This window comes from Podarcis bocagei (genome assembly GCF_964188305.1).
Source record: "Podarcis bocagei genome assembly, chromosome: 14".
NCBI lineage: Eukaryota > Metazoa > Chordata > Lepidosauria > Squamata > Lacertidae > Podarcis > Podarcis bocagei.
The window spans coordinates 2,780,237-2,807,125 of NC_138139.1; the positions used below are offsets into that span (position 1 = coordinate 2,780,237).

General features: G+C 44.4%; 1 protein-coding gene across 10 annotated transcripts in view; it reads left to right on the forward strand.

Moving 5' to 3' along the window:
- TJP1 (tight junction protein 1) overlaps positions 1 to 26,889 on the forward strand; it is a 378,072-nt gene that overhangs the window by 316,586 nt on the left and 34,597 nt on the right. For all 10 annotated transcript variants that reach the window (XM_081170487.1, XM_081170489.1, XM_081170490.1 and 7 more), the window contains 9 exons: positions 8,015 to 8,294; positions 13,778 to 13,881; positions 14,813 to 14,981; positions 15,731 to 15,875; positions 21,123 to 21,265; positions 22,891 to 22,996; positions 24,364 to 24,514; positions 25,160 to 25,268; positions 26,332 to 26,551. In XM_081170487.1, the coding sequence (XP_081026613.1) occupies positions 8,015 to 8,294; positions 13,778 to 13,881; positions 14,813 to 14,981; positions 15,731 to 15,875; positions 21,123 to 21,265; positions 22,891 to 22,996; positions 24,364 to 24,514; positions 25,160 to 25,268; positions 26,332 to 26,551 (1,427 nt within the window). The remainder of the gene's footprint in view (positions 1 to 8,014; positions 8,295 to 13,777; positions 13,882 to 14,812; positions 14,982 to 15,730; positions 15,876 to 21,122; positions 21,266 to 22,890; positions 22,997 to 24,363; positions 24,515 to 25,159; positions 25,269 to 26,331; positions 26,552 to 26,889) is intronic.

The following is a 26,889-nucleotide window of genomic DNA, read 5'->3' on the forward strand; positions in this document are numbered from 1 at the left end:
CCCATTCCTCAGCCTGTCTCCATAATGGATGAGTCGGGGAACATAGTGTGAAAGAGAGGGTTGGGATTTTCATTTTCTTGCTCCATATCAGGTGTGGGCTTAAGTCAGTCTGTTGGCTTTTACTCAGGTGGAAGAACCTACACCAACTGAGACTGAAAACAGCATTGTTCAAGCAAACTTTATAAGCTGCCTTTAATTCATTAGTTGCGGGAAAGACAGAATATAGCTCTCAAGGGACGTGGGTGGCACTGTGATCTAAACCACTGAGCCTCTTGTGCTTGCCAATCATATGGTCAGCAGTTCAAATCTGCACGACGGGGTGAGCCCTTCTCTGTCCTGGCTCCTGCCAACTTCTCTGTTTGAAAGCGTACCATTGTGAGTAGATAAGCAGGTACCATTGTGGTGGGAAGGTAAACAGTGTTTCCATGTGCTCTGGCACTCATCACATCCTCTGTGTGCCAGTAACAATTTAGTCATGCTGGCCACATGACTCGGAAAAGCTGTCTACGGACAAACACTGGCTCCCTCGGCCTGAGAGCAGAGATGAGCACCACACCCCATAGTCTAATTCGACTGGACTTAACCATCCAGGAGTCCTTTGCCTTACTTTTACCTATAGGACTTATGATTATTGGGAACAGAGGCACAAAATGTTCAGCAGTGCAGAAACCTCACTGTGCCTTCTAAACCTTTTGGCACAGGTTTGCATGTTTGATCTGCTTATCACCACTTGCGGGTTCAAAGTTGAAGCAGGGAGGTGGAGCTTTGATGATTCAGGCAGGGGAGCTGGAAACAGGAAAGGAATGTGTTTGCTTTGCAGAGCTAGCATTCCAGGACATTGTCTGAAGGCAGTGTTGCTGAGCAAAGTGGGCCTAGGTCTAAATTGTGCCCACACAAGGCTCTCTGTGACCCTGCTCCTTGGCAGCATTGACAAGCAGGATAGCACATGTTCAAAAATGTCTCAAGACTTAAGTAAGCAATCCATTGGGATGTGCTCCGGGTACTCTACAGCTAGCACTGTGCTAGAGTTGTTGTGCAAACCAAGCAAACTCCATCTTGGATGTCTAGGTATTCTGCAGAATTCTGAACATTCAGAGTTCACATAGAATTCTTCTGCAGAGCTTTCTCCGTTCCCAGATGAAACCTGATCAGGTTTAAGATTTTCATTCATTTGTGCTTTTCATTCATTTTGTACTCTTAACTAAAATGTTAAAATACACATAAGCAGGACATGTGGCAAAACCCCCCCACCACTATTCAACTTGATAGAGTAAAGCACTGTGGAGAGTATACCATTTTAAAAGACCAAGGGGATGTCCACCTATGCAATGGGTGAGCAATCTAAAATGAACAGCAGGGCTTGTGTGGATGCAGTGAGCAAACAGCAGAGAGCCTTGGAGAGAACGTGAAGAGGAATATATCCAAAGATGGATATGAGATGCTATAGGAGAAGAAACTCAAATGTAGAGAGAGTGTTAGTAAAGGTAAAGGGACCCCTGACCATTAGGTCCAGTCATGACCGACTCGGGGGTTGCGGTGCTCATCTCACTTTATTGGCCGAGCGAGCCGGTGTACAGCTTCCAGGTTATGTGGCCAGCATGACTAAGCTGCTTCTGGCGAACCAGAGCAGCACACGGAAACACCGTTTACCTTCCTGCCGGAGTGGTACCTATTTATCTACTTGCACTTTGATGTGCTTTCGAACTGCTAGGTTGGCAGGAGCAGGGACCGAGCAACGGGAGCTCACCCTGTCGTGGGGATTTGAACCGCCAACCTTCTGATCGGCAGGTCCTAGGCTCTGTGGTTTAACGCACAGCGCCACCCGCGTCCCTTAGACAGAGTGTTAGATCATGATAAAACTTGGCATGCTGGGGCTGATGTGAGCTGTAGTCCAAAATATCAATCTAGTGGAGGACACTAGATTGACCGAGGCTCCAGTATCCTGTCCTCAGTGTCTCCTTTTTCTATAGATCACCGAAGGAACTGTAAGCACTGAGGGCAAGGCCTCAGTACCCATCCCCAAAGTCTCAGGTTCCCAGTATTCATTGCTTCTCCTTAGTCTGTCTTCATAGCAAGGCAGAATTGTGCCTAGCTTTTCACATGCCCTAGGTATTGAATGGCTTTACTTTCCTCTCATGCCTCAACAAGCAGCTTTTTCCTTCATTCTCAGCGCATACTATTTGCCACTGCATGGTGCAATTATATTGATTCCTGCTATTCTTTCAGACAGAGTGCATAGATAGCTTTTTCTTAAATCTGCAAAACAACCCGTCATCAGCAATAGATCAGTCTGTCTTGTGGTAAACAATTGCAACGCTGTATTGTGTGAAAAATCGTAACACACTCATTGTTCCTCACATAGAGTGCATTGTAGCAATCAAATCATGAGGTTACCGGTGCATGGATTGCTGTGGTCAAGCCGTCCCGATCCTGGAATAGCCATAGCTGTTCTGCTAGTCAAAGCTGGTGAAAAGCACTTTTAGTAACGAAGAACACTTGTGCCTCCAGTGGCACAGTGGGATGTCGTAGCATCCATAGATGCTCCTTCAGGGCAGACAACTTTCTACCAACTTCATGGATCCACAGAGCCTCTGTCTTCCCAGATTCAGACTCAGTTTGTTAGAACACCACTGGATCCAAGCACCGGTCAAGGGCCTGCACAGCCATTCCCAGTTCAGACGTTACCTCACTCCAAACCTCCTTATGCCTACTCCCAACGATGTCAGACAGAAGTTAAATAGCATTGGGGACAGAATAGTTACCTGTTTCACCTCATACCTCAAGAACCAGGGGGCTGAGAAAACCCTCATGCTACGTTGAATTCTGCACCCGTCCCATGAGATCATACTAGACCTTCTGCAGAACGGTGCAGCTGATGCGCATCTCCGAGAGGCTGTCCTGGAGGATAACAATCATCAGTGATCTCAGAAGCTAATGAGAAGTAGAAGCAGCAAGGTCTCTCTTCCAGTAAGATCCTCCATCAGGGCGATCAAGGCCAATTCCATCCTGAGCCTGGGCTGAACCCAGATTGCAATGGGTCTGGATAATCTGTTTCCTCTGAGAGGGCCTGCATCTGTGCCACCGTGACCCTGTCAGGTACCTTGCCCCCACCTCCTTCAAGGCAAGAGGCACCATCCTCTCATGCAAAGACAGTCACTGCACCTGGGAGCCACCCAGTCATTTCCCATGACTAGCAAACATTTTGTCAGAGTAACCAGGCTGCAAAAACTGAAACTGATCCTACAAAGCATGGCATTGAAAACCTCATTTCGAGCTGCATCTGTCATGGTGTCTAGCTCACTACAGGGGCGGACCTGTTATCCTCAATGTGCCTGGGAAGCAAAGAATAGAAAGTCTCTTGACCTTCAGACTTAGTCCTAGACTCCAACCACCTATACAGGTGCCAGTAGCCTATGGACCACCTTGAAGTGTTCTGCTGGGGCAGCAAAGGGTCAAAGGCCTACACTAAACAGTGGTTTGGAGGGCCAAAAGTATGCTTTGGGCTTGTGTGCTGCTGCTTCTTTTCTCACACGCTGGTTTCCTTCTCTCCCTTTTTGGTTTTTCATGATGAAGTGGGTTTTCAGACTGTAGTTGGTAGGTTAGTACTAGCTATAAGTCTGCCCAATTCAAATTTTCACAGCAACTTGTGATTTGGCAGTCTGATGGCTGACTTGAGCCAGTAGGTTGAGCTTGATAGTATCTTTGCTGCTTCTTGTGACTTGTTTAAGTATAAGCCTGAGAGATATCCTGAGCTTGAAACCCAAACAATCTTACTGCTAGGAGGAAGTGTTGGGTAGTATGTGGCAGATTATATATTTGCAGACAGGAGTGGGGGTGCCTGAGGATAAAAGGGGTTTGTGCATGTATCTCTGCAAATGTCACCTGTAGCTCTGGGCAATGTTTGGATCATTTCCCCCCTCTCCTGTTTTGCTTGTAAGTCTTACCTGCATGATGCAGATTATTTATCTAGCTTACTAGGTCACTTGACAATTTTCATGTAAGCAGTGTCTGAGGCAGATGATCATAAACTGTAGGCTAAGCTACCCCTTCCTCCCCTGCTTAACCTCATGGAAGTTGAAAAATCCTTGGTTGTTGCTTAGAGAACACCATGCACATTCCTACACTATACTTTGGAGTACACAAAGAATATTGTTAACCCTCAGAATTACGTTTGATCATAAAAACAGCTTTGTGCTTTTCTCAGTCTGAAAGAAAGTTGAATTCCTCAGTTTTGAGGACAAATGTGTTGCTCTGCAGCAGGTTTTTGTTTTGTTTTGATGGCTTGCCAACGATACTACAAAGGTCTGTATCGCATGCCTATTGACACAGCACATTAGGAGAGACTAAGCCACTTTCCACTCCAGCAGTCTTGTCAAGCATTGAAATATTGATGAAGTTGCAGTGTCTGTAGATTATGGGATTCTTTTATATGTTTTGGCTTTTCTCAGAACCTGAGAATGCCCCCTTGCCTTTTTGGGTGGGTGGAGAAAAACTTCATTGAGGACAGTGGTAAGGATGGTGTGCTTGGATGTATCTAGGGATCGTAGACAACTCTGTGCTGTTTTTTAAACAGCTTATCAGCCACCGTGTTCGACTGTGATAAAGTATATCAATCAGTCATCAATCAAGTTTATTAGGAGATCAAATGCAGGTTATAGCCAGACAAAAACAATCACACAGCACAGTGCAGTCCATCGCCCTACCACAGCTCCATCAGAGAGGGAGAGAGGGCTGTCAAAGAAATTTTGCAGTACAGACCTACGCTAAGTTACTTGGAAGTAAGACCCATTAAAATATGCATTGGATTGCAACCTTAGCTGATCAATCTTTTAGTAAACTAAGTTGGCATGTTTTTGCATATGGATAAGACAATAGTTCTGATTTTTAAAAGTATTTTTTTATAGCAGGGCAGGATTCTACAAGCCCCTAGATGGTCTCTCTGTTCTGCTGCAGAATTTAGAATGCTTTTTTTAAAGCAGCATTCAAGAACCTATCTTCAAATCATAAAGCATTGTGAAACTGGCTTCTTTAGATATGCCATTGTCTCTCAAAAACAATGGTGCAAGTGAAGCTTTTTGTTAGACCATGGGTAGTGACTTTGGTGCCAGACTGCAATTCCCCTCATCCCTGATGCTTGGCCACACTGGCCAAGGTGAGTAAGGCCACTGAAAGTTTTCAGGCTTAAGTGTTCAGTGTGGTGCTGGGGGGCAGGGGAGAGAAGCTGCCCTAATTCTTCCCAGAACACCTGTGTGACACCATCATTCTTACTACTTTCAAAACCCTCCTCAAGACCAGTCTCGCCCATGAAGCCTTTAGCACAGTCTCACGGTTCCCATGCCCTGCTGATTCTAAGCTTAAGCACATGTAACTAACCGACCCACATACTCATTCATATTTATCTCTGCATTCTCTTCCCTCCCTTTTAGGGGTAATTAAAATTATAGAATCATAGAGTTGGAAGGGACCCCAAGGGTCATCTAGTCCAACCCCCTGCAATGCAGGAATCTCAGCCAAAGCACCTATGACAGATGGCCATCCTCCGCTCAAAAACCTCCAGGGAAGGAGAGTCTATGACCACACGAGGAAGACCATTCCACTGCTGAATCGCTCTTACTGTCAGAAAGTTTTTCTGAATGTTTAGTGAGAATCTCATTTCTTGTAACTTGAGGCCATTGGTTCGAGTTCTCCCTTCCAGAGCAGGAGAAAATAAGCATGCTCCCTCTTCCATGTGACAGCCCTTGAGATATTTGCAGGTGGCGATCATATCTCCTCACAGTCTCCTCTTTCCCAGGCTAAACACACCCAACTCCTTCAAGCTCTCCTCATAAGGCTTAGTTTCCAGAGCCTTGATCATCTTGGTCTCCCTCCTCGAATTCTGTGCCCAGAATTGGACACAGTTTTCCAGGTGTGGTCTGACCAAGGCAGAAGAGAGTGGGACTGTGACTTCCCTTGATCTGGACACTAGACTTCTCTTGATGCAGCCTAGAGTAGCATTAGCTCCCCCCCCCCCCTGCATCACACTGCATCAACCTGTGGTCCTCCAAGACCCCTAGATCCTTTTCACAGGTACTCCTAGTAAGCCAGGTGTCCCCCATCCTATATTTGTGCATCTGGTTCTTCCTGCCTAAATGCAGAGCCTTACATTTGTCCCTATTGAAATTCATTTTGTTAGCTTGCACCCAGTTCTCCAATCAGTTAAGGACATTTTGAATTCTGTTTCTGCGGCATTAGCTATCCCTTCCAGTTTGGTGTCATCCGCAAATTGGATGAGCATCCTCTCAATTCCTTCATCCAAGTTGTTTATAAAGACATTGAACAACAATGGGTCCAGGACACAACCCTGTGGCACCCCACTTGCCACTTTTTTCCAGGATGATAAGGAACCATTTTTGGGTTTGGTCGATCAAACAGCTACAAATCCACCTAACAGTTACCTTGTTCAACCCACATTTACCAGCTTCCTTGCAATAATATCAGGAGGGTATTTCCACAAAATTATGTTTTTCTTTACGACTAAAGTCCACACTGTGGTGTTTTTTTGTCACACAATTGAACAGTGAGGTTGTTGTGTGGAGGAGGAGCACTTCAGCTCTTCACTGTCTCCCACCTCACCAGGATGCCAGCTCATCCTGTTTTCTTTTGCCTCTTCCAGTGTTCTGTAACATTTCAGGGGTCTGCTGAGAGTTACCTTTTGGCTCCCATTTGGCATTTAAATATTGATGAAAATGTTGGCTATCCTATTTCCTTATTCTGTACAGGCACTCATGCTTTGCATTAAGTAAGGGCTTCAGATAGGGGGATGCAGGTGGCGCTGTGGGTAAAACCTCAGCGCCTAGGACTTGCCAATCGTATGGTCGGCGGTTCAAATCCCCACGGGAGCGGTTCGAGCTCCCGTCTTTCGGTCCCAGCTCCTGCCCACCTAGCAGTTCGAAAGCACCCTTAAGTGCAAGTAGATAAATAGGTACGACTTTATAGCGGGAAGGTAAACGGCGTTTCCGTGTGCTGCGCTGGTGCTGGCTCACCAGAGCAGCTTCGTCACGCTGGCCACGTGACCCCGAAGTGTCTTCGGACAGCGCTGGCTCTCGGCCTCTTAAGTGAGATGAGCACACAACTGGCCCGTACGGGCAGGGGTACCTTTACCTTTAAGGGCTTCGGAAGGAGTCTATTATTGTTGTGATTTCAGGAATCTTTGTGTACTAAAAGATATCTGTGTGCGAGGTCTCATTCAGGAAACCTCTATTCTGGGTTTTCCCAGCAAAGTCACGACTCTGACTCGATGGGATATCACTCTGCTGGACATAACCTTATGGCCTCTTACTGCTCCTTCCCCAGAATGGATGGGACAAAGCATTCTGGGTTGGCCTTTGGGAAGCAAGTGACCCTTTTGTCTGCCAGTCTTTTGTAATGTAGTCTGCTGTTTTATGCCTTCTTTGATAATAAAGTTTACTTGACCATGGTTCCCATTTTTACTGGGTGATATGCATCTAAATCATGCTCTGAGTAGACCTACTGAAACCAATAGACATGTTACATAAATTCATTTATTACACTGAGTCTACTTTGAATATGACCCACTGTTTAAGTTTTAATGTTTTTCTAAGCCACCTTGAGTGTATTTTGGGAGCAGAAAGGTGGGGTAAGAAAATGGAATAAAATGAACAATTACTACATATTTTCTTCTGAATTTTCCCCCCAGAAACAAAAAGAGTTAACAGTTTGCCACCACTAGATAAGAATGAAATCTACTATGGTGGTAAGCCAGAAGGAAAATTACTAGCATGAGCACAACTATAAATTCTGAAGGGTGCATGCAAAATGTTCATGTCCAAAACATTATACTTTCTAGATTTACATTGCAGGTAGTTTGCATTTTATCAGAAAGTGAAGGATTACTCAAAATAAAAAAATTCCTTCCAGTAGCACCTTAAAGACCAACTAAGTTAGTTCTTGGTATGAGCTTTTGTGTGCAAGCACACTTCTTCAGATACTGAAGGATTACTGTTGTACGTTGCAGACCATCCGAAGAATGAAAAAAGTTCAGATTCCGGTAACTCGGACAGATCCAGACCCGGTCTCTGAAAACGATGAGGACAGCTATGAAGAGGATACGCACGACCCCAGAAGTTCCCGCGGAGCTTCAAGTGTGAGCCGGCGGCACGAGAAGAGCTGGGTGAGGGACCGAAGTGCAAGCAGGGAAAGAAGTTTATCGCCGAGGTCAGATAGGAGGTCGGTGGCTTCCAGCCAGCCCGCAAAACCTACAAAAGTCACACTGGTGAAATCCAGGAAGAATGAAGGTATGTTGTGACTCAGCGGTAGGACTCAAAAGAGAAAGTGTTCCCTGACCTTGCACCTCATGCCATGTTTTAACCAAACAAGTTTTTAAACTGTGTATGCTCTTTAATAGTTTGGATTAGTCTTCTCCAACCTGGTGCCCTCCAGGTCTTTTAACTACAACTCTCATCAGCAAGGCCATATCCTTTTGGTGCTTGGTGGGAGCTGTGGTCCAAAACATCTGGAGGGCCAGGGTCAGGGAAGGCTGCATCAGAAGGAAATAGGATGTTTGCATTTATCCATTGGCCCCAAAGAGGTTTTTAACTGGCCAATCAGCCATAATCTGTTTGTTGTACTTTGAGAGTCAGTTGGCTTCCTGGGAGAGGAAGTAAGAGGGAGTTGTCTTTCCTCCTCTCTTGTGTGCCACTTACCACTAGCTTGAAAGAGCCATTCTGGAGAGAAATGGTTCAAGTCTGGCATATATATAGGAGAGTTTAGTTTCTACATCTGGGTACGGTTGAGGAAGGCAGATTGGGGAGGATGACCGTCCTAAATGAGGGCAAAGTTGCCCATATTTTGTCCTGCTACAAGGCAAGATGAGAAAGTCTCCCCGCAATTGTTGAGCTGGTAGAATCTGAACTGTGCTCATGGGCCATGGAAGCCCCTTTATATCAACAGAGGTGCAGCCACCTGTTAACACTGCAAAGAAGGGTACACATAGTATCTGCAGGAAGATGTTTGGAAGTAGAAACCATTTTTCATTGGTTTGATGTATGCACATACCTTTCAATTTGAGGTTGGGGCTTCATTTCATAGAATCAATAGAATTGTAGAGTTGGAAGAGAACTGCCCCCCTCCCCTGGTCATCTAATCCAGCCCTCTGCAATGCAGGAATCACAGCTAAAGAATCCCTGAAAGATGGCCATCCAACTTTTCTTTTAAAAAGTCTCCAATGAAGGAGAGTCCACATCTTCCAGGGTCATTCTTTCCACTGTACAACAATTCTTGCCAACAATCTTGCTCCATCTTCCATGTGGCTGTCATATCACCCCTTGGTCTTCTCTTCTCCAGCCTTCCCTTCTTCCTAAGGCTTGGGGAGTCTTAAGTTGGCATGGGAGCCTGCTTCCACAGAAGGTTTAATTTTGCTTTATGGGATTAATCTCCTGAATAGTGTTTTGGAAGTTTCTGATGGAAATTAGGAGTAAACCCCTCTTCTTGCACCTCCATAACATTAAGCCATCTCTGTTCTGTTCTTTTTGGATCTTGTCTTGGTTAGGGTTAAGATAGCAAGCTTTCCGATTGCACAGTACTCTTTCCGCAGGAAGAATTTCAAACTGAAAGCTACTTAACCTGGCCCAATAAAAAGTACCCATCAAAAATTTGAAGCATCTTTTCCTTGGGGATTGACACAGCAATTGTTCTTGCTATGTACAACTTTCTAGGAAAGAAGGAACAGATTTGTCCTCTATTTCACATTTCCCCATTTACCATCTAAACTTTTTAATGCAAGTTTGGGGAGTTTTGCTTACCTGAACAAAGTGTGATGCTAATTTAGCTTGCTAAATTGCTGGCAAACAATTTGGTTATTCTGATTGCTTCTTCTCCCAAGAATGAATTTGCACAATCTCGCTATACAGCCATTCCTCAATTATACAGAAAACTGCAGACTGCCTGTTAATGACCCGGGAGTCAATCTCACAGCAGTGTTTTGCATACCAGTTACAGAGCGTGCTGCACTAATTATGCAAATTTGAGATCCAGAGCCATTCAAAACTTAAGTATTTCATAGTTAGGTAACAATATTCCCTGCCTTCTAGCTGGATGCTACCATTCCAGTAACAACTTCCGTACAACACTGTATTGGCAACATTCAGATTTTTCTAAACCTTTTCTCTTTTAAAAAAATGAATGTAGTGTCACAGACATCAAGTCATGTGAACCCTTCCCAAATGATGTACAACTCTGTAAGCTTAGGTCTAACATAGCAGGGAGAGAACAAGCCGTCATAAGGATGTAGCAAGGATAGTAATAATAGTATCTCCCAAACGATAGTTTCCTTGGCTAAAATTGGAGGTACTTGTGCTACTTAAAGGCCTCGTTTGAACATAACAAACTGTGAATTAACATGAAGAAGCAAGCATGCTGGTTCATGAAGCAAAAAAATCATGTGACATGCTTTGTTTCTCTCCCAGCTGAGCTGCTGCTATGATTGCAAGAACTAAGCCATGCTTTGACTTAGCATTATGTGTGAAGTTGGACCCATTGTTTGTCTCAGTGCAAACAACCAGCCTTTTGCTTGGCTTACTGCCTATCGTTTGCTGTGTGTGCAGCATGGGGGGGGGGGAGAGAAATCACAAGCTCAGATTCATGCATGACACTAAGCCAAACCATGGCTTCATTTTTAGCGGCATGGTGGCAGCAGCAGGACAGAGAAGGGGGTAAAGGGGCTTCTGTTTTGCTTCTGTGCGCCAGCGCACTTGCTCATTCATGGTCAACCATGGTTTGGCTTACTGTTACATGCAAACATGACCAAAGAGTTAGATATTTCCTACATGAACTTTCAGAACAGAAGAATCATATCTCAATGGTGGAACACCTGTTTAGCATGCACAAACTCCCAGTTCAAGCCCCATCACCTCTCTGTTAAAAGGAGCAGCGAAGAGGTGACAGGAAAGACCCTTCTGTGCTCATTGGACTAGTGGGACTAGCCTAGTCCCCAATGTTCCTGGCAGTGAATTAGAGTATTAAAGTGTGTACCTTTTTTACACACCTAACCCCCTTGGTTCAGGTGAGGTATTTGGGTGGCTGGTCGATTCATTTTCCCCAAAGAGTGCTGGTGGGTGGAGAAGACAGGCAGCCAAAAAGCATGGAGGTTCCCTGCCCTAGAGAGATGGCCCTGTCTTCTCTGAAATGATTTCTGACTCACAGGGAGGAAAGGGGCAGATTTGGTAGCCTAGCCTCACAGCTCAGTGTGCAGACGCATAGAGCGAAGTGTTTCTTCAGCCAAGTCCCTCTCCCTCCTTTCTAAATAATAATAATAATAATAATAAATTTATTATTCATAGCCTGCCCATCTGGCTGGGTTTCCCCAGCCACTCTGGGTGGCTCCCAACAAAATATTAAAAACACGCTAAAACATCAAACATTAAAACCTTCCCTAAACAGGGCTGCTTTCAGATGTCTTCTAAAAGTCAGATAGTTGTTTATTTCCTTGACATCTGATAGGAGGGCATTCCACAGGGCAGGCGCCACTACCAAGAAGGTCCTCTTCCTGGTTCCCTGTAGCTTCACTTCTCACACGGAGGGAACCACCAGAAGGCCCTCGGAGCTGGACCTCAGTGTCCGGGCTGAATGATGGGGGTGGAGATACTCCTTCAAGTATACAGTGGTACCTTGGGTTACATACGCTTCAGGTTACATACACTTCAGGTTACAGACTCCGCTAACCCAGAAATAGTAACTCGGGTTAAGAACTTTGCTTCAGGATGAGAACAGAAATCATGCTTCGGCAGCGCGACAGCGGCAGGAGGTCCCATTAGCTAAAGTGGTGCTTCAGGTTAAGAACCATTTCAGGTTAAGAACGGACCTCCGGAACAAATTAAGTACTTAACCGGAGGTACCACTGTACTGGGCCGAGGCCATTTAGGGCTTTAAAAGTCAGCATCAACACTTTGAATTGTGCTTGGAAATGTACTGGGAGCCAATGTAGATCTTTCAAGACCAGTGTTATATGGTCCCAGCGGCCACTCCCAGTCACCAGTCTGGCAGCTACATTCTGGATTAGTTGTAGTTTCCAAATCACCTTCAAAGGTAGCCCCACATAGAGTGCATGGCAGTAGTCCAAGTTGGGAGATCACCAGAGCATGTACCACTCTGGCGAGACAGTCTGCAGGCAGGGAGGGTCTCAGCCTGCGTACCAGGTGGAGCTGGTAGACAGCTGCCCTGGACACAGAATTGACCTGTGCCTCCATGGACAGCTGTGAATCCAAAATGACTCCCAGACTGTGCATGGTATACTTTAGTTAGAAAGTTGGTTGGAGAGAGTTGGTTGAAGAAATGCTTCTGTCTGCATGCGCTGCTGAGGTGTGGCACAACTTGGTGGATCCAAGAGGGCAGGTGGAGCATAGGAGACCTGTTTAGCAATGGGCGCTGTGAAAAGGATGGCCAAGTGTGCATGTCTGTCAGCTGCGGAGGCGCTTTATTCTCCCCCCTTCCTCTTTATTCCTCCCCAAAGACGAGGTAACCTGGTGGGGGCGTGGGGCGCTCACCAGCTTGTGCGCTCTGCAGGGGAGGCAGGCAGGTTAGGGTTAGTGCTCCCAGCCCATCTCAGGCCGAGCACCTTGGGGGGGGTGTGAAATGCTCCTTCGGGGTCCAAGAGCCTTCCTGCCCCCTTCCCACAAAGCGGCAGCAAGGCTCCAGCATCCAGGTTTTTACATTTATTGAGAAGGTTGACAGGCAATTGCTCTTTGGTGTCCCCAAGGAGCTCTTTGTGTCTGTAGCCACTGGGAATGTAAAGGTTGCTTAAATCCTCCCCCACTTTTTAACAAAGGAAGACATTCTTTGAATACAAACATTACATTCTAATGGCAATCAACGAAATACTTGAAGAAAAGCAGTGGCGCGGTTGTGTGGGCGCACACACATACACACACATTGAGGGGTGAAAGCTGAGGGGGGAAGGCCTTTTATCAATGGCTGGAAAAGCCCGAATGGATTTTAAGGAGCTGAAAGCCCACTAGAGAGTTCACATTTATGGGGAGAGCCTTTCTGAATGAAAATGAGCACAACACTGTGTGTATGAAGGGCCTCAGGTGCAAACATTCTCATAATCTGTGCAGCAGCCTTGCAAGGCAGGCCAGTTTTGCTATCCCCACAGTACCAATTGCAAGGTATGCATGGAGACTCTTAGAAACATACAGTTGGAAAGGACCACAAGGGTCATCTAGTCCAACCCCCTTTTGCAATGAAAAATGTCACTGCATGCCGCTGCTTCTGTGCCTGAAACCCTGGAGAACCTCTGCCAGTCTGAGAAAACATAATGGGCTAAACAAGCCACCTGCAGAAAAGCTCAGGTAGTCATGCTTTTAGTTAAGGTCAGGGATGGGCTTATGCTTTCTGAGCCATAGCAATGCTTTTGGGGTCCCCACCTTTTAGCTGTAGTGTGGGCTGCATCAGGAAACCCCAATACATCCTTGACTCTTCCCGTATGTTGGCACAGGGTAGGGGCAGGGAATCAGTGTTGTGAAGGACTTTCCTCGCCCCGCTTCCAGAGGAGTCACCACTTCCAGCCTGCTGACTTGAAAACATTAAGCTATACTTACTGTCTCTTATTTCCTGGCAACGCTCTCTCTGTGTCCCAGCAAACCGTTTGGGAATTCTTGGGGCCAAGAAAGATTGAATTTATGGGAGCAATGGTGGTGGACCCTGAAAATGCTTGTTAATGCATGCATTTATTTTATTTTTATTCGATGCATTTATGCATTTATTTTCTTTTTATTCGAAACAGAATATGGATTGCGCCTAGCCAGCCACATATTTGTGAAAGAAATATCCCAAGACAGTCTGGCAGCAAGAGATGGCAATATTCAGGAAGGTGACGTCGTACTGAAGGTACAGTAAATGTGGCCCTCCTTATTTTTCTTTTTGTTTGATGAAGGAGAGAACACTTTTACACACCTGGTTTCCTGGTAACTTGATGGTTTTAAAGGGACCAATCCTGATTCACTGGAGCAGAAGATTAAAAAGAATGTGCTGGCCGGGGTCAATGGGAGTTGTAGTCCAAAACACCTGGAGGTTTCCCATTTGGCAAAGGCTGGTATATAGCAAAATGTCATTGTCTGCCAAGTCATGGCAGCAAAAGGCTAGTGTTGGGGACCATTTGCCAAGCCCTTGTAGAGCACAGTAGGGTTGTTCCACATGTGGAAGACTGAACTGCCTGTAGGCAACCTTGCTTTGGACAAGAGCTTGAGGAGCTAAATCATCTTGGCCGGAGGATATTAGTCCCTTGCTGACTATTCAGTGTAAATCATTGACAAATCTCTGAATCCCATTGACATAATTATGGCACTGGAGTGGGTTCTCCCATTCCTTTGGTGTTTGAGTCACACAATTACAGTAATTCCTTCTATAGGTGTTTTAAGGTACTCAAATGCAATGATTATGTTAAGCTTCAAAGCGTGATTGTGATTTCCATAAACCAGGTGTGTAGTTTCCTACCCTTTGGCTGGTGCCCTAGATTGAGTATTTAAACTGCACCCATCTCCCCTCCAACCCAGCACAAGTCACATCATCTCTGTAATGTGGTATCCAATGAAGACATGTTCAAAGCATACCCATCAGTGGACTTAAGTTCATTTATTTCTAAGGGTCTGTTCTGAGTATGACTTGGTCAAATGCCACCACAGCCAGAGTGAGCAATCAGGCTTTTGTCTGTCTGTCTTGTCTCTTCCTTCCTTTCCCTCTAGTCTTCAAAGTTGCCATCAAGGCGAAACTGCTGACTTTCTGTTCGGTTCCTATCAGTAGTCCTTTTGCTCTGTTGCAGATAAACGGAACAGTCACAGAAAATATGTCATTGACAGATGCCAAGACCCTAATAGAAAGGTCAAAGGGCAAGTTGAAGATGGTGGTTCAAAGGGATGAACGAGCTACTTTGCTGAATGTCCCAGATCTTTCTGATAGTATTCACTCAGTCAATGCTTCAGAAAGAGATGGTGAGTATGGGTCTGTTTGTCTTTAAAGGTAGAAACAGGGTTGTTGTTATATTCCAGTTCCACAAAGATGTAAAATGTTAAATGTAGCAAGACTCGGAGTGTGTATTTAGACAAGGGAGATGGGGTGGGTTTTTGAGCTGGTACAAACATTGGCCATTAGAATTGCATGCCTTTAAAAATATATATCAGTGGTTTCTCAGTATTGCACAAGTAGAATTATAGTTCACACATAATGCAAAGCCATGGTTTGTTTCACCAACAAGTGGCTTATTTGAACATCTGAACACAGCCCAGCAGATGAACCATTGCCTGATTTCTGCCAAACAAACCACAATGTGAAGCCATGGTTTGTTGCTGGCTTATGAGTGGTCACTTACTTTAACTACAGTTTAGCATTTACGTTCAAACACAACAGTCTCGCTTAACTAGAGTATCCCTGGCCATCCCACACCAGATGCTTGCCAAGCTACAGAAGCACCAGGCAAGAGCAGCTGGGAAGCAGACAAAGCTTTGAAGAAGGAAGCCTGTGAGGCAACTTGTGGTTTGTTGAAACCATGGTTAAACACGCCCACACCATGGCTTAGCATTATATGCAAATTTAGCCAGTACAAGTGATTTGGGGGGGGGGTGTAGATGGTCCAATACACTTCATATAATAAGTTCTGCAAAACCTTATATCCATTTTTGGGCAGGTCATGTCATCATTTTTTATAAATCATTTCATGGAAAAAACAACTTTTATTTAACAGACATTTCAGAAATTCAGTCGCTGGCATCCGATCATTCCAACCGATCACATGACAGGCCCCGCCGCAGTCGTTCACGATCTCCTGACCAGAGGTCAGAGCCTTCAGACCATTCCAGACATTCTCCACAGCAGCCCAGCAATGGCAGGTGATGGTAGCCTTGTACTATTTTAAATCAACTTGTTAAACAGAATACTAGACTAGACGCTTGGGAATATGTGTGCAGTATTTAGGTGCATGGCAGGCCAGCTATGTAGTTGCATGGTGCAGCAATTAATGGAATCCAGAGGCTTGACGCCACAGGCATAACCTACCTACAAAATGTTAAACTGCCTGAATTTTGCATTGTTTGTTTGTGTCTGACTTGCTCTGGTTAGCCCAAGCGAGACAGGAGTGAGTAATGACGCTTCTGTATGTAGCCTGAGAGGGAGGAGATTTCAGGTTTGTGCTTGTATACAATCTCTGTTTTGACTTGTACACTCAAACACATGTGCTTGCTTTTGTGGGGGGGCTAACACAAACCATTCCCCAGATTAAAGGTGGAAATGGTCATTTGGCGAGTATTTCATGTTTTAATATTGCAGATTCATTTCCCACCCATTTCTTTTGCGATTCGTATCTGGACCCAGTTCTAGGTGCTAGGTGTTACTTTTAAAGTCTTCTGGGGCAGGGATGGGGAGCCTGCGGCCTCCAGGTGTCACCCCCGCCAACATGGCAAGTAGGAATTGTGGGAGTTGAAGTCTCACAGCACCTGGAGGGCCCCTGGCTCTCCGCCCCTGCTCTACAGTTAAGGTCCAACCCCCCTTTCCCAGCTCCCACATGCGTCGGTGGAGCGCCTGTAAGCGTGCCCCCCCCCCCTGTTACACCTTCTTTTGGGTCCCAAAGGACCCCTGCACCCACGATAGCACATCAATTGGATGTTCTTAAAATGGTCACTGCCATCTCCTTGCTCCACCATCTTGAGAAATTCACCTGCTTTTAAAGCACAAGAGGGTAGCAATGCCAAGGTTATGAAACTCCCTATCCGAGGCAGTCTGCGTAGCTCACACTTGGTTGGTGGTGTTACAACATCACTTTGCTGTGACATTTATTATGTTTTTAACAAGCGGCTGTTGGATTCTAATGCCGCCCTTTTTAAGTGCCTGCTGAAAAGATTTCTATTCTGCCAGGCCTGTGCCAGCAATTAAGAATACATCATTCCACAATGGTTAATTGATGTCTGTTTTTAAATTTTTATGGTTTTATTTTTTATTGCTGCAAACAGCACTGACATTTTTAATGGTACAACTATACAAATATTCTAATAAATGAGCGGGCAGTGGGGGTAGTCCCTGGGTGCTGTTTGTGAGCCTCAGCCTTGTCCCCTTCCTGTCTTCTGGCTTTAATGGACTCTTACCTTCAAAGGCCTGAGACAGGCATCTAGAGATAGCTTTTTAGACTTGATCTGAGACTCATTTGTAGAGATACTGATAACCATGGTTTATTGGTAATTGCTGTAATTGCAGAGCTGTGTTTTTGTGCTGTAAAAATTCTGTGTTCAGGATTGTTCAGTATTTTTTAATTTGATATTTGAGTTGTTATCCATTTCAGAAGGTGAGCTATAAAACTGAAATATTTTTTAAGTCTCTTCATCTGTCTTGATTCCTTTCAGCTTTTTGCTCTATTTAGGTGCTTTATTAGAAATTGGCATCTAGCTCTCTACTGCTGGAGACACGAAGCTGGGCTAGATGGCTTGTCTTGGGAAAGGCAGTTCTTGTGGGTGTTCAGAATTATCATCTGTGGCAGAACCATTTTTTGGAAACCATCTCCTCCAGTAAAAGAGCTTTTGCCCACCAGTCCCAAAAGGCACCCGTGAGGTTTCACACAGACTTATGAAAGAGGCAGAAAGTGTTCTTGTGGACAGGGCTCAGATGCCATTCACATTCTTGTGACACTGGGAGCATACAAGGATTAAATGGGGAGTGTTGTGTGTCTGAATTGCGTGCATTTGATTGGCAGGACAGAAATTTGTTAAGAAGTGAGCTGCCACTGATGAAACAAACATGAAGCTGACTTCACTTTTTGTGACTGAAGGTGATTTTAAAATGCTGCAGCATTAAGCATCCTTTTTATATATAAAAAACCCTTCCTGACACAGCACAGATGTTAGAAGTAAAAGCAATACTGGCAGAACACATACACAGCGAAATAACACCTTTGATGACTCATGGGAAATGCAGCTGTAATTTTTAACAGCATTCTGTCACCTAGGAACAATGAGAGTGTCAAGACACTTCATGTATCTTAAAAACTGGGAAAGCTGAATGCTTACTAGAAAGTTCAAAAAATTGGGATGAGCTGCCATTCTTGCGTTTGGGGGGGGGGGACTTTGACTGCGTCTTTATTTTCCTTGTTGAAAGCTATACCTTGCCTTTCAGATTTGGGGCTTCCTTGTCCAGTGCATTTGGGAAGGAATTGAACCACTATTCTAGTACTGTTTACCTGCAAGAGTCTACCATCTTGTTCCTTAATTTACATCAGTCATTCTTAGTGTTGTAGCCAAAGGCCATAAAAACCATGACATTAAAAGAAAAACGAAATTTTCAAAGCAGTTCACGAATGGGTGCAGCCAAACATCTCATTTCCCTCCTTCACTTCCTTTGTTTGTGCACATCACAGTTAGTCATTAACATCTGAACTGGGGTACAGACTATATTTTGCTTTGCTTTCCTGTCACAACAAAATTAGGGTTTACGTGAGAGCAAGGAAATGAGGGAGAGAATTGGAAGTGTGCAGTGGCTGAGGGGGAAAGAGTGAGCCCCAAGTTCAGGCACAAATAGCCAAACCGTGGTTTGCAGTTAGATGCATGGAGCTGCCAGTGATGTACAGGAACTGTCAGCTGCTTCCCATTCATTCCTTTGTGGAAGGTTCTTACTGTTGGTATCTGGGTGCCTGCTTTCCGGCAGTCCTGCGATGCACTTCCTCTCTGTGACATTGTCAGATTGAAGGTATGAAAGCAAATGGACTGTGAAGTCTTGACTTCCCAAATGTCATTCACATAAATAACATCAAATAATTACGAGGCTGTGAAGAGGTGGGTGGAAGAGAAGAGGCTGAGGTCGATAAAGTACTGTTAGACAAAGCAGTACTTCATGCTTCAATATTTTAAGAAATCACTTAGTTGCACAGCTTAAGGACAGCAGCCATCACACTTTCACCTGGGAAGCAAGCAACCCAGCCAAACCTGGAAGAGTGCATGGTTGCAAAGTAAGGTTTGGCAGCCTACAGTCAGTAGACCAAATCTCACCACCTGAGAGATGCTCTGGGTCCCTTTTCGGTTAGTGATCTTCAACCATTCTTCTGCATTAAAGATAAGGGAGCCCAGGCCTCCATTGCATCAGCTGAAACAAGCAAGCAAATGCAGTGAACCCATTGGCATGACTCCCTTTTTAGGTTTGTGTGGGTTCTAGCACACAACCTGAAGACAAATGTTCTAGATTAAAGGATAGGCTTGCCCATGGGAGAGGGCTGTAGCCTCTCCCATTTTCAAGCAGCCAGGTTCACCTCCCTACTTCCAACAGCCAAGATAGTATTTTAAGCAGGCCTGGAAAGACACCCAACCTCCTTTCTTTGAGATCCACCACAAATCAGAAGATTTATCTGAAGGAACTAGAGACTACCACTTTGCTGAAGCTAAACAGGTCTGAGTCTGCTCAATGCTTGGATAGGAGACCTCCTGGGAACCTCGGGTTCCATTGTGGTATATGCTTAAGAAACAAAAAAAAGGTGAATAAATGCTGAGCTTGGTAGACTAGTTGTGGGATTCATCTCTAAGGCAGCTTTGTGTGTTTTGCATAAAGCAAGCTGAAGTCCAAAAATTAGATGGTTGGGTTGGAGAGGGAGTTGGGAGTCAAAAGAGGCATCAGATATTGGGTCCGCCTTTCAGATTTCAGTAGCTACAATAATTATATGTGCAGTTTCTCCAGTGGAACCACATGCAGCAAAAAGAATGAGGACCGTTCAGAAATGCAGCCCTGGGGTAGATGATGTGTGTGTCCCCCCTGCAGTCCCCCGAGCAATGTGACAAAGCTTACTTTTGTAATGATGTTGTCATGCTATGTGTGTCCCTGCTTCAAGAGCAGTAGCAATGTAGGGTTTGAGCAAAGAACCATGCAGCAGGATGGGGCTGGGACCCCAGTATGTTTAACTGCAAACTGTGGAAGAGGAAGTGACCACAACATTGTGCTGTGGTTTTTGTATTTCCTTGTGTTTATTATAATGGATTTTGCCTATAAACGTCACTTCTTCTAGCTGTTAAGCATTTAGCATTTGTTTTCAAAATCGCAAGCATGAAGTGCTTTTTCTTCGATGTGTATACAGTATTAATAACATTGTCGCATAGTCTTTGGGTTCTTTAAACGTCAAATCAAATAATTGGTGCTTAGTATTTGAATGCCTCCCCACCGTGCATGATGAGGATGATAATGATAATAATAATAGTTTATTATTTATACCCCACCCATCTGGCATAACTTGGTGGCAGCTCTGTTCCTCTTCAGAAAAACTGCTGTGTTTACAAAAGCTGTGCTTGACTTCAGGCACGGCCATCCAACCAATGACTTATTGCTGTTTGCAGTGTGGATATTGAGGCAGCGGTGCCATCTAGCTGTAGCAGATTGATTGCATGGTGGCAAAGAAAGCGCTTCGTCTCTCCTTTCGGGAAATTTGCTAGTCATTTATGGTGGGGGACAATTGTATCAGCATATCAAAACAAGTATTGTTTTCTCTTATTTAGTTATTCATTATATCTAAGTTAGGTTTGGCAGGGGGTGGGAAGTAAATCTGTGTGACTTTCTAAAAATGGTTTGTTCTGTATATCCTCCAAAGGAGAACAGGGCTTCTCCCATTTTTCCTAACACAATCCTGTGATGTAAGCTGGACTTGAGAGACAAGCCTGCTCCAGGGTCACCCAGTGAGCTTTGTGGCTGAGTGGGAATTTGAGCCTGCAGAGTTCCAGCTTCTCTCACAGGAGCCATTTCCCAGCCCCCTTGACACTGTCTCCGTAACCCAGCAGTGGGGAACCTGGGCGGGGGAGCTCCAGATGCCGCTGAACAACAATTTCCACCATCCCTGACCCACTGGCCATGCTGTCTGGGGCTGTTGGGAATTAGATCCCAGAAACATTTGGAGTGAAACAGGTTTGCCAAAGTGAGGGGGTCAGTAGCAATTAGCGCCTGCATCTCTGAGGATCTCGCCTAATCTGTGCTAGACATTTCCACAGGAAATCCTCAGAGCAATGTCACCTGCATACTATTTTTATGACGGGTGTAATCTACAACTACTTGATTCTCTAGATTTCCTTGGTGGAATTACTGTTGAAGATTTTTAAATGAAGTTTTGTTTTTTCTTGATTTAGTCTCCGAAGTAGAGATGATGAAAGAATAGCAAAGCCAGGGGCAGTCTCCACACCTGTGAAAAATGTAGAGGAACCCACAATTTCCAAATCACTGGAAGAATCTGTAACGGAGAGAAATGATAAGCAGACTCCGCCACTTCCTGGCAAGTATTAAGGCTACTTCCTGGTTAAATTGACTAGGATTTCTTCAGTCACCTGTGTTTTAAACCAATTCAGTCTGCATGTGAGGTTAAGCAGTCATTCTGAAGCAAAAACATACTCAGCATTTTTAGATGATCTGCATCTTTGAGGCATTCCTTCATGGGGTAGAGAAAGGGTGAAGGGCTGCACCTCAGGGGTAGAACATCTGCTTTGCATGCAGAACATGCCAGGTTCCATCTCCAGGTTAGGGCTGAGAACGTTCGGTCTGATGGACCAACTGTCTGGATTTCTATAAGGCAGTAGCATCCTATGCCTCTTCTAAGATGGTCTTTATCATGTACAGGTTTTTAAGTATACACACTTTAAAAAAATAAATCTGCTTGATCAATCAGGTCATGCTTTTAGTTGATCAACAGTTGTAAAAACAGATCAGTTTAATTTATTAAGTGTTGCAACCCCTGGTATGTATAGCTATACTACCGTACCGCAGCAGTTGAGGGTTTTATTTATTTATTTATTTATTTACTTACTTACTTCCCATCCTTTTCCTAAGGTCCCCAGGACAGGTTACAAGATTAAAACACAACATTAAAAAACAGTTTAAAACAATAAAAAGTGGGTCCTAAAACATGCACCTCAAGTGTCAATAGGCCAGGTAAAGAAGTGTGTCTTCCTCATTCTCCAGAAGCTGCGTAATGAAGAGGCCAGGCACACCACTGTGAGGAGGGAGTTTCATAGCTTAGGGGCCACCACTGAGAAGGAACTCCTAGGCTGCTGCCTGCCCTCTAAAAAGTGCTCGTGACTTCAAATATAAAATCGGATTTTTTTTCTTCTATTCTAATTAGCTGCAACTCAAGTTGGGCTTACCCCATTTGAAAAAAAATATTAATTCCTCCTGTTTAAAACCTATAGTTCCAGCACCACTGCTTCCCTGCCCCCAGCACTTAAAAACATTTCATTGTACAGTTCAGATAATACTTAACTTTATCTCTCTCCTGCATGATGCCGCTCGAAGTGGATCGCTTTTTGCTATACCTTGCCGCATGGCTCTGTGCACTCCTGAAATATATTTACCTGGTTCCCTGCTATCTTGGGTTTAAGACACCCTTTAACTATAATTCAGCTTTTTATGCAACCACATTAAATACTGTACATTATAAATTAAAAATTCTAGTACATTAAAAATAAATGTATTACTTCCCAGTCTGTCCTCTTAAATACATAATTGTATAGAACAGCATTTGCCAGCCTGATGCTCTCCAGATGTTTTGGACCCCTGCTTTTGGCAAGGAGCAGTATCTTTACCGGCCTCACACCTAACGATACATCTCTGATGTCAGCTACAAGGCAGATGGGTGTAGAAGTTTGGCAGGCCTTATTTGGCTGACAGTCTGGAGGCTCCCCACCGTTGCCTTAGGCACAGCTTAGAGGCAGAAATAAAGATGTGTTAAATCTTGATAAAATTATAAAGGATCAAACTGAGGGCTTAAAAGCTCTGTATTGTCCCCTGTTCTTCCTGAGATTGGATCTGAATGAATTTTGCAAAGGAGCAAGCCAAGTCATACCTGTATTTGTGTGTGCTTTTAAAATGCATTTTGTTCAATCTTCTTTTGTGCTTTCTAAACAGAACCAAAACCAGTCTATGCACAGGCGGGTCAGCCAGATGTGGATTTACCCGTTAGTCCATCCGATGGCCCTCTTCCAAACTCAACCCATGAAGATGGAATGCTTCGGTAATGGAACTCTTGCTCTTCCTTGTCTTTCACCAGATCAGCATGGGCAATGTCAGTTGTGTATCTGCCCCCGACGGATCCGCCTGGTGGGGGGATCTGTGGTTCTGCAGATAGCCTTGGATTCCAGCTCCTGCTAGTTCCACACAGCATGGCCAGTGGTGAGGAGTGATAGAAGTTGTGGTCCAGCAAAATATGGAGGGCCACAGGCTCACCTAGCACAGTGTTTCTCAAACTTGGGTTCCCAGCTGTTTTTGGACTACAACTCCCATCATCCCTAGCTAGCAGGACCCAGGGATCAGGGGTGATGGGAGCTGTAGTCCAACAGCACCTGGCCCAGTGGCTGCAGTTTGCTGAGCCAGTGTCTTCAGCCTACAGTTTCATCAGGAAGTTTTTGTGCTTCCAATACTGGAGGACCCCCTTCCCCCCAGTTAGCTTAGCTACAGTTGCCATGATTTCCTTTAATGGTCACTCCACGCATTATGTAGAAGCAAGGCTGGTTCTTCCACTAAATCACACTCTGTAGGAAGCTGAAATCCATCCTGGCTTTATTGAGCATACCTGTATGATGCAAGTGTTTTTATCTTGTTCACATTGCATGCTTAGATGTATGTATCCAAAACATAAATGTGTACAGAGGACCTATGCACTTCTGACAAACCCTCCCTTGCTCACTAAACCAACTCAATGATGGTGTCAAAGCCACGTCAGTGAGCAAGCTGTTAACATGCAAGTGAAGCAAACCTAAGATGGAGAAGGATCACAGCTCTGTGGCAGAGCACCAGCTTTGCATGCAGAAGGTCCCACGTTCAATCCCCAGCATCGTCAGATAGGCCTAGGAACGTCCTCTGTCTGAAACCCGAGAGAAGCATTCGCAGGCCCTGTGCACAGTAGGATGGACAAAGAGTCTCACTCTGCTTAAGGCAGCTTCCTATGTTCCTCTTGGGAGAAATGGAAGTAAAATGGCTGTTCTTTTTCCACACCACATTTTAAGCACCCATTGTTGGCCCAGGATCCTGATTTAAGGAGGCAGCTGGCATTCAGTGGAGAGGGTTGGGCAAGACCAGATTCCCAGGTACTCTAGAACAAAACAGCTCCCACATTCCTAGTAAGTAATCATGAGCTGTCTTTTAAAATAGCATAATCTGTGGCCTGTTTCCATTTTGCACCTGGAAAGTTACACGGCCTAATTTTATAACTGCCTGAAACAGGTGCAAACATAAAGGATACCTGAAAATGGGTGGTGCTAGGATAGAAGGGCTTTTGACAGCATTTCAGAGTACATAAAGAAACTGGAAATGTAAAGGTTTTGTGGTGAGGGATGGGCTGGCAAGAGACAGTTATTAAACAATATTTCCTAATCCGTGCAGGCCAAGCATGAAGCTTGTGAAATTCAAAAAAGGAGACAGTGTGGGCTTGCGGCTGGCTGGTGGCAATGATGTCGGGATATTCGTAGCTGGTGTTCTAGAGGATAGCCCTGCTGCCAAAGAAGGCTTGGAAGAAGGAGATCAGATTCTCAGGGTAGGTGGCAATCTTGAATATTAAGGTGATGATGATGGTGTAGATTTATATAGCACGCCATCAATAAACATTCCCTGGGTGGCTTGCAGGAAAATAGTAACAAAGTATAAACTAAGAATAAAAAACAATAAAAAATAAATAATCCTTGCATGGAGGTAGCACACAATTTATAAAACTAGGTTTCTGAAACATAAAGGTAAAGGACCCCTGGACAGTTAAGTCCAGTCAAAGGCAGCTATGGGATGCGGTGCTTCAGGCTAAGGGAGCCGGCGTTTGTCCACAGACAGTTTTCCAGGATATGCAGTCAGCATGACTAAACCGCTTCTGGCATAGCAATTTAAAGGCCTGGATTCATCAAAAGTTCTTCACCTGGTGCCAAAATACCCCAAAGAAGGTACCAGGCAGGCCTTTCTAGGGAATATGCCACTACCAAAAAGGTACCCAGAGCAGGGCATTCAAAGATGGTCTTAAGGTTTGGCTGTGGAGAGTTCTCAACATGATTTGCTTAGGAGAAAGAGACTATAAAGTTTATGGCACATGTGCTACGAGATACAAACATAGTAATGCAACTAGAGAGAATGTCTAGATGCACACTTGGGTTCTGTCAACTGCGTAGTAACTTTTTGAACTGTTGCTTTGCACCAGGTAAATAACGTAGACTTCACAAATATCATCAGAGAGGAAGCAGTACTGTTTCTGCTTGACCTCCCTAAAGGGGAAGAGGTAACAATTTTGGCACAGAAGAAAAAGGATGGTAAGTAACTGCCTTTTAATGAAAGGACAAAAACTATTTTGATAGACTCTCTTGGATAATAATCAAAAGAGAGCTGTCCCCAACACCGTGGATTGGCAGCAGTGCGGCTTCCTTATCCAGGTCACTTCTTTTAAAGGCTACAGTATCTGCAATCTAATACTCTTGTCTGAGTCATTGGCATTAATTAGTCCAAGGTAGTAGGCAGCAGCAAAACAGAACCAAGCTACAACATTCCTTGCCTATACCAGGTGTGTGCACACTTCAGGCTTGTGGGATATGCTTTGTGTGAATGGAAAATGGCAGAGGTATAGCCCATTACTTAATAAGCCCCATGATGCACTTGGCAGACCTGGACGTTTAAGTATAATCTACACCTGAGTTCCTTCAAAATGGGGACTCTAGCTTTCTGATTTTGCACTGGAGTATTTCTGATCCTGATTTGTGGTGTATTTTGTATTTTGTTTTATAACTTCATTATTAATTTTATGCTGTTCAACACATTATTTTTTCTTAATGCTAATGGTATAGACATTTTTGCAAATAAATAAAATTCAGTCCTGTCAGCTTATTCCTGTAGCTTAATGAATTGCAACACACATTGCAACATTGCAACACACCCGAGAAATTAGCTTTGTTGTGCTCCCAATTCAGTGCGCCTGGCATTGAAGTGTCTCAAGAGTTCCAAGCATGTTTACTTGGGATCTTTGTTCATCCCTGACCATGGGTACATGCTGGTACTGCAATACAAATTAGTTCTCGAGTACATTCTGATAGTGCTGAAAACCATCATGCCTTTTGCCATTTTCAGGTTTTTTAACCATCTGCAGTAGGATGGGGATCCTGTGGCTCTCCAGATATTGTTGGACTCCCGTCAGCCTTGGGCAGCATGACCAGTGGTCAAGGATTATGGGAAATGTAGGCTAGCAACAACTTGGGGAACCACAGGTTCACCACTCTGACCTACAGAATTCAGCTTATTCTCAAATCTATTGTTTTGATTCAATAATAGTTTTCTGTAAGTGCTAGAAAGCATTAAGTTTGTGCTTTTATTCCATTCTTGCAGTTTATCGGCGCATTGTGGAGTCAGATGTAGGAGATTCATTTTATATAAGAACTCATTTTGAATACGAGAAGGAATCTCCCTACGGGCTTAGCTTCAACAAAGGAGAGGTGTTTCGAGTGGTGGATACATTATACAATGGCAAGCTTGGATCCTGGCTGGCTATTCGGATTGGCAAGAATCACAAAGAGGTGGAAAGAGGCATTATACCCAACAAAAACAGGTATTTCAGAATAGCTCTTGGAGAAGCGTTTATTTGGCTGAACGGCTAAGCTTTTGTAAACCTGCATTGTGCTGAACTTCTTGGATGGAATTGCTGAAACTTCAGACTAGTTAATTTAAGAGTTTTGCTTTAGAACATCAATTTGCGAACTTCAAGCTCCCAGAGCTGCAATTCAGAGTACATATGCAAGGTACAGATTTGCCCTTGATAAGCATAACTGTATTTTGAATGTGTGAAGATGAAGCATTGGAGATGCTGGAGATGCATGCAGCTCTTTCAACCTATAGGGCAAACAGCAGAATCCTTTTTGGATTTAACCATTTTGCTTTGCCTGGAAC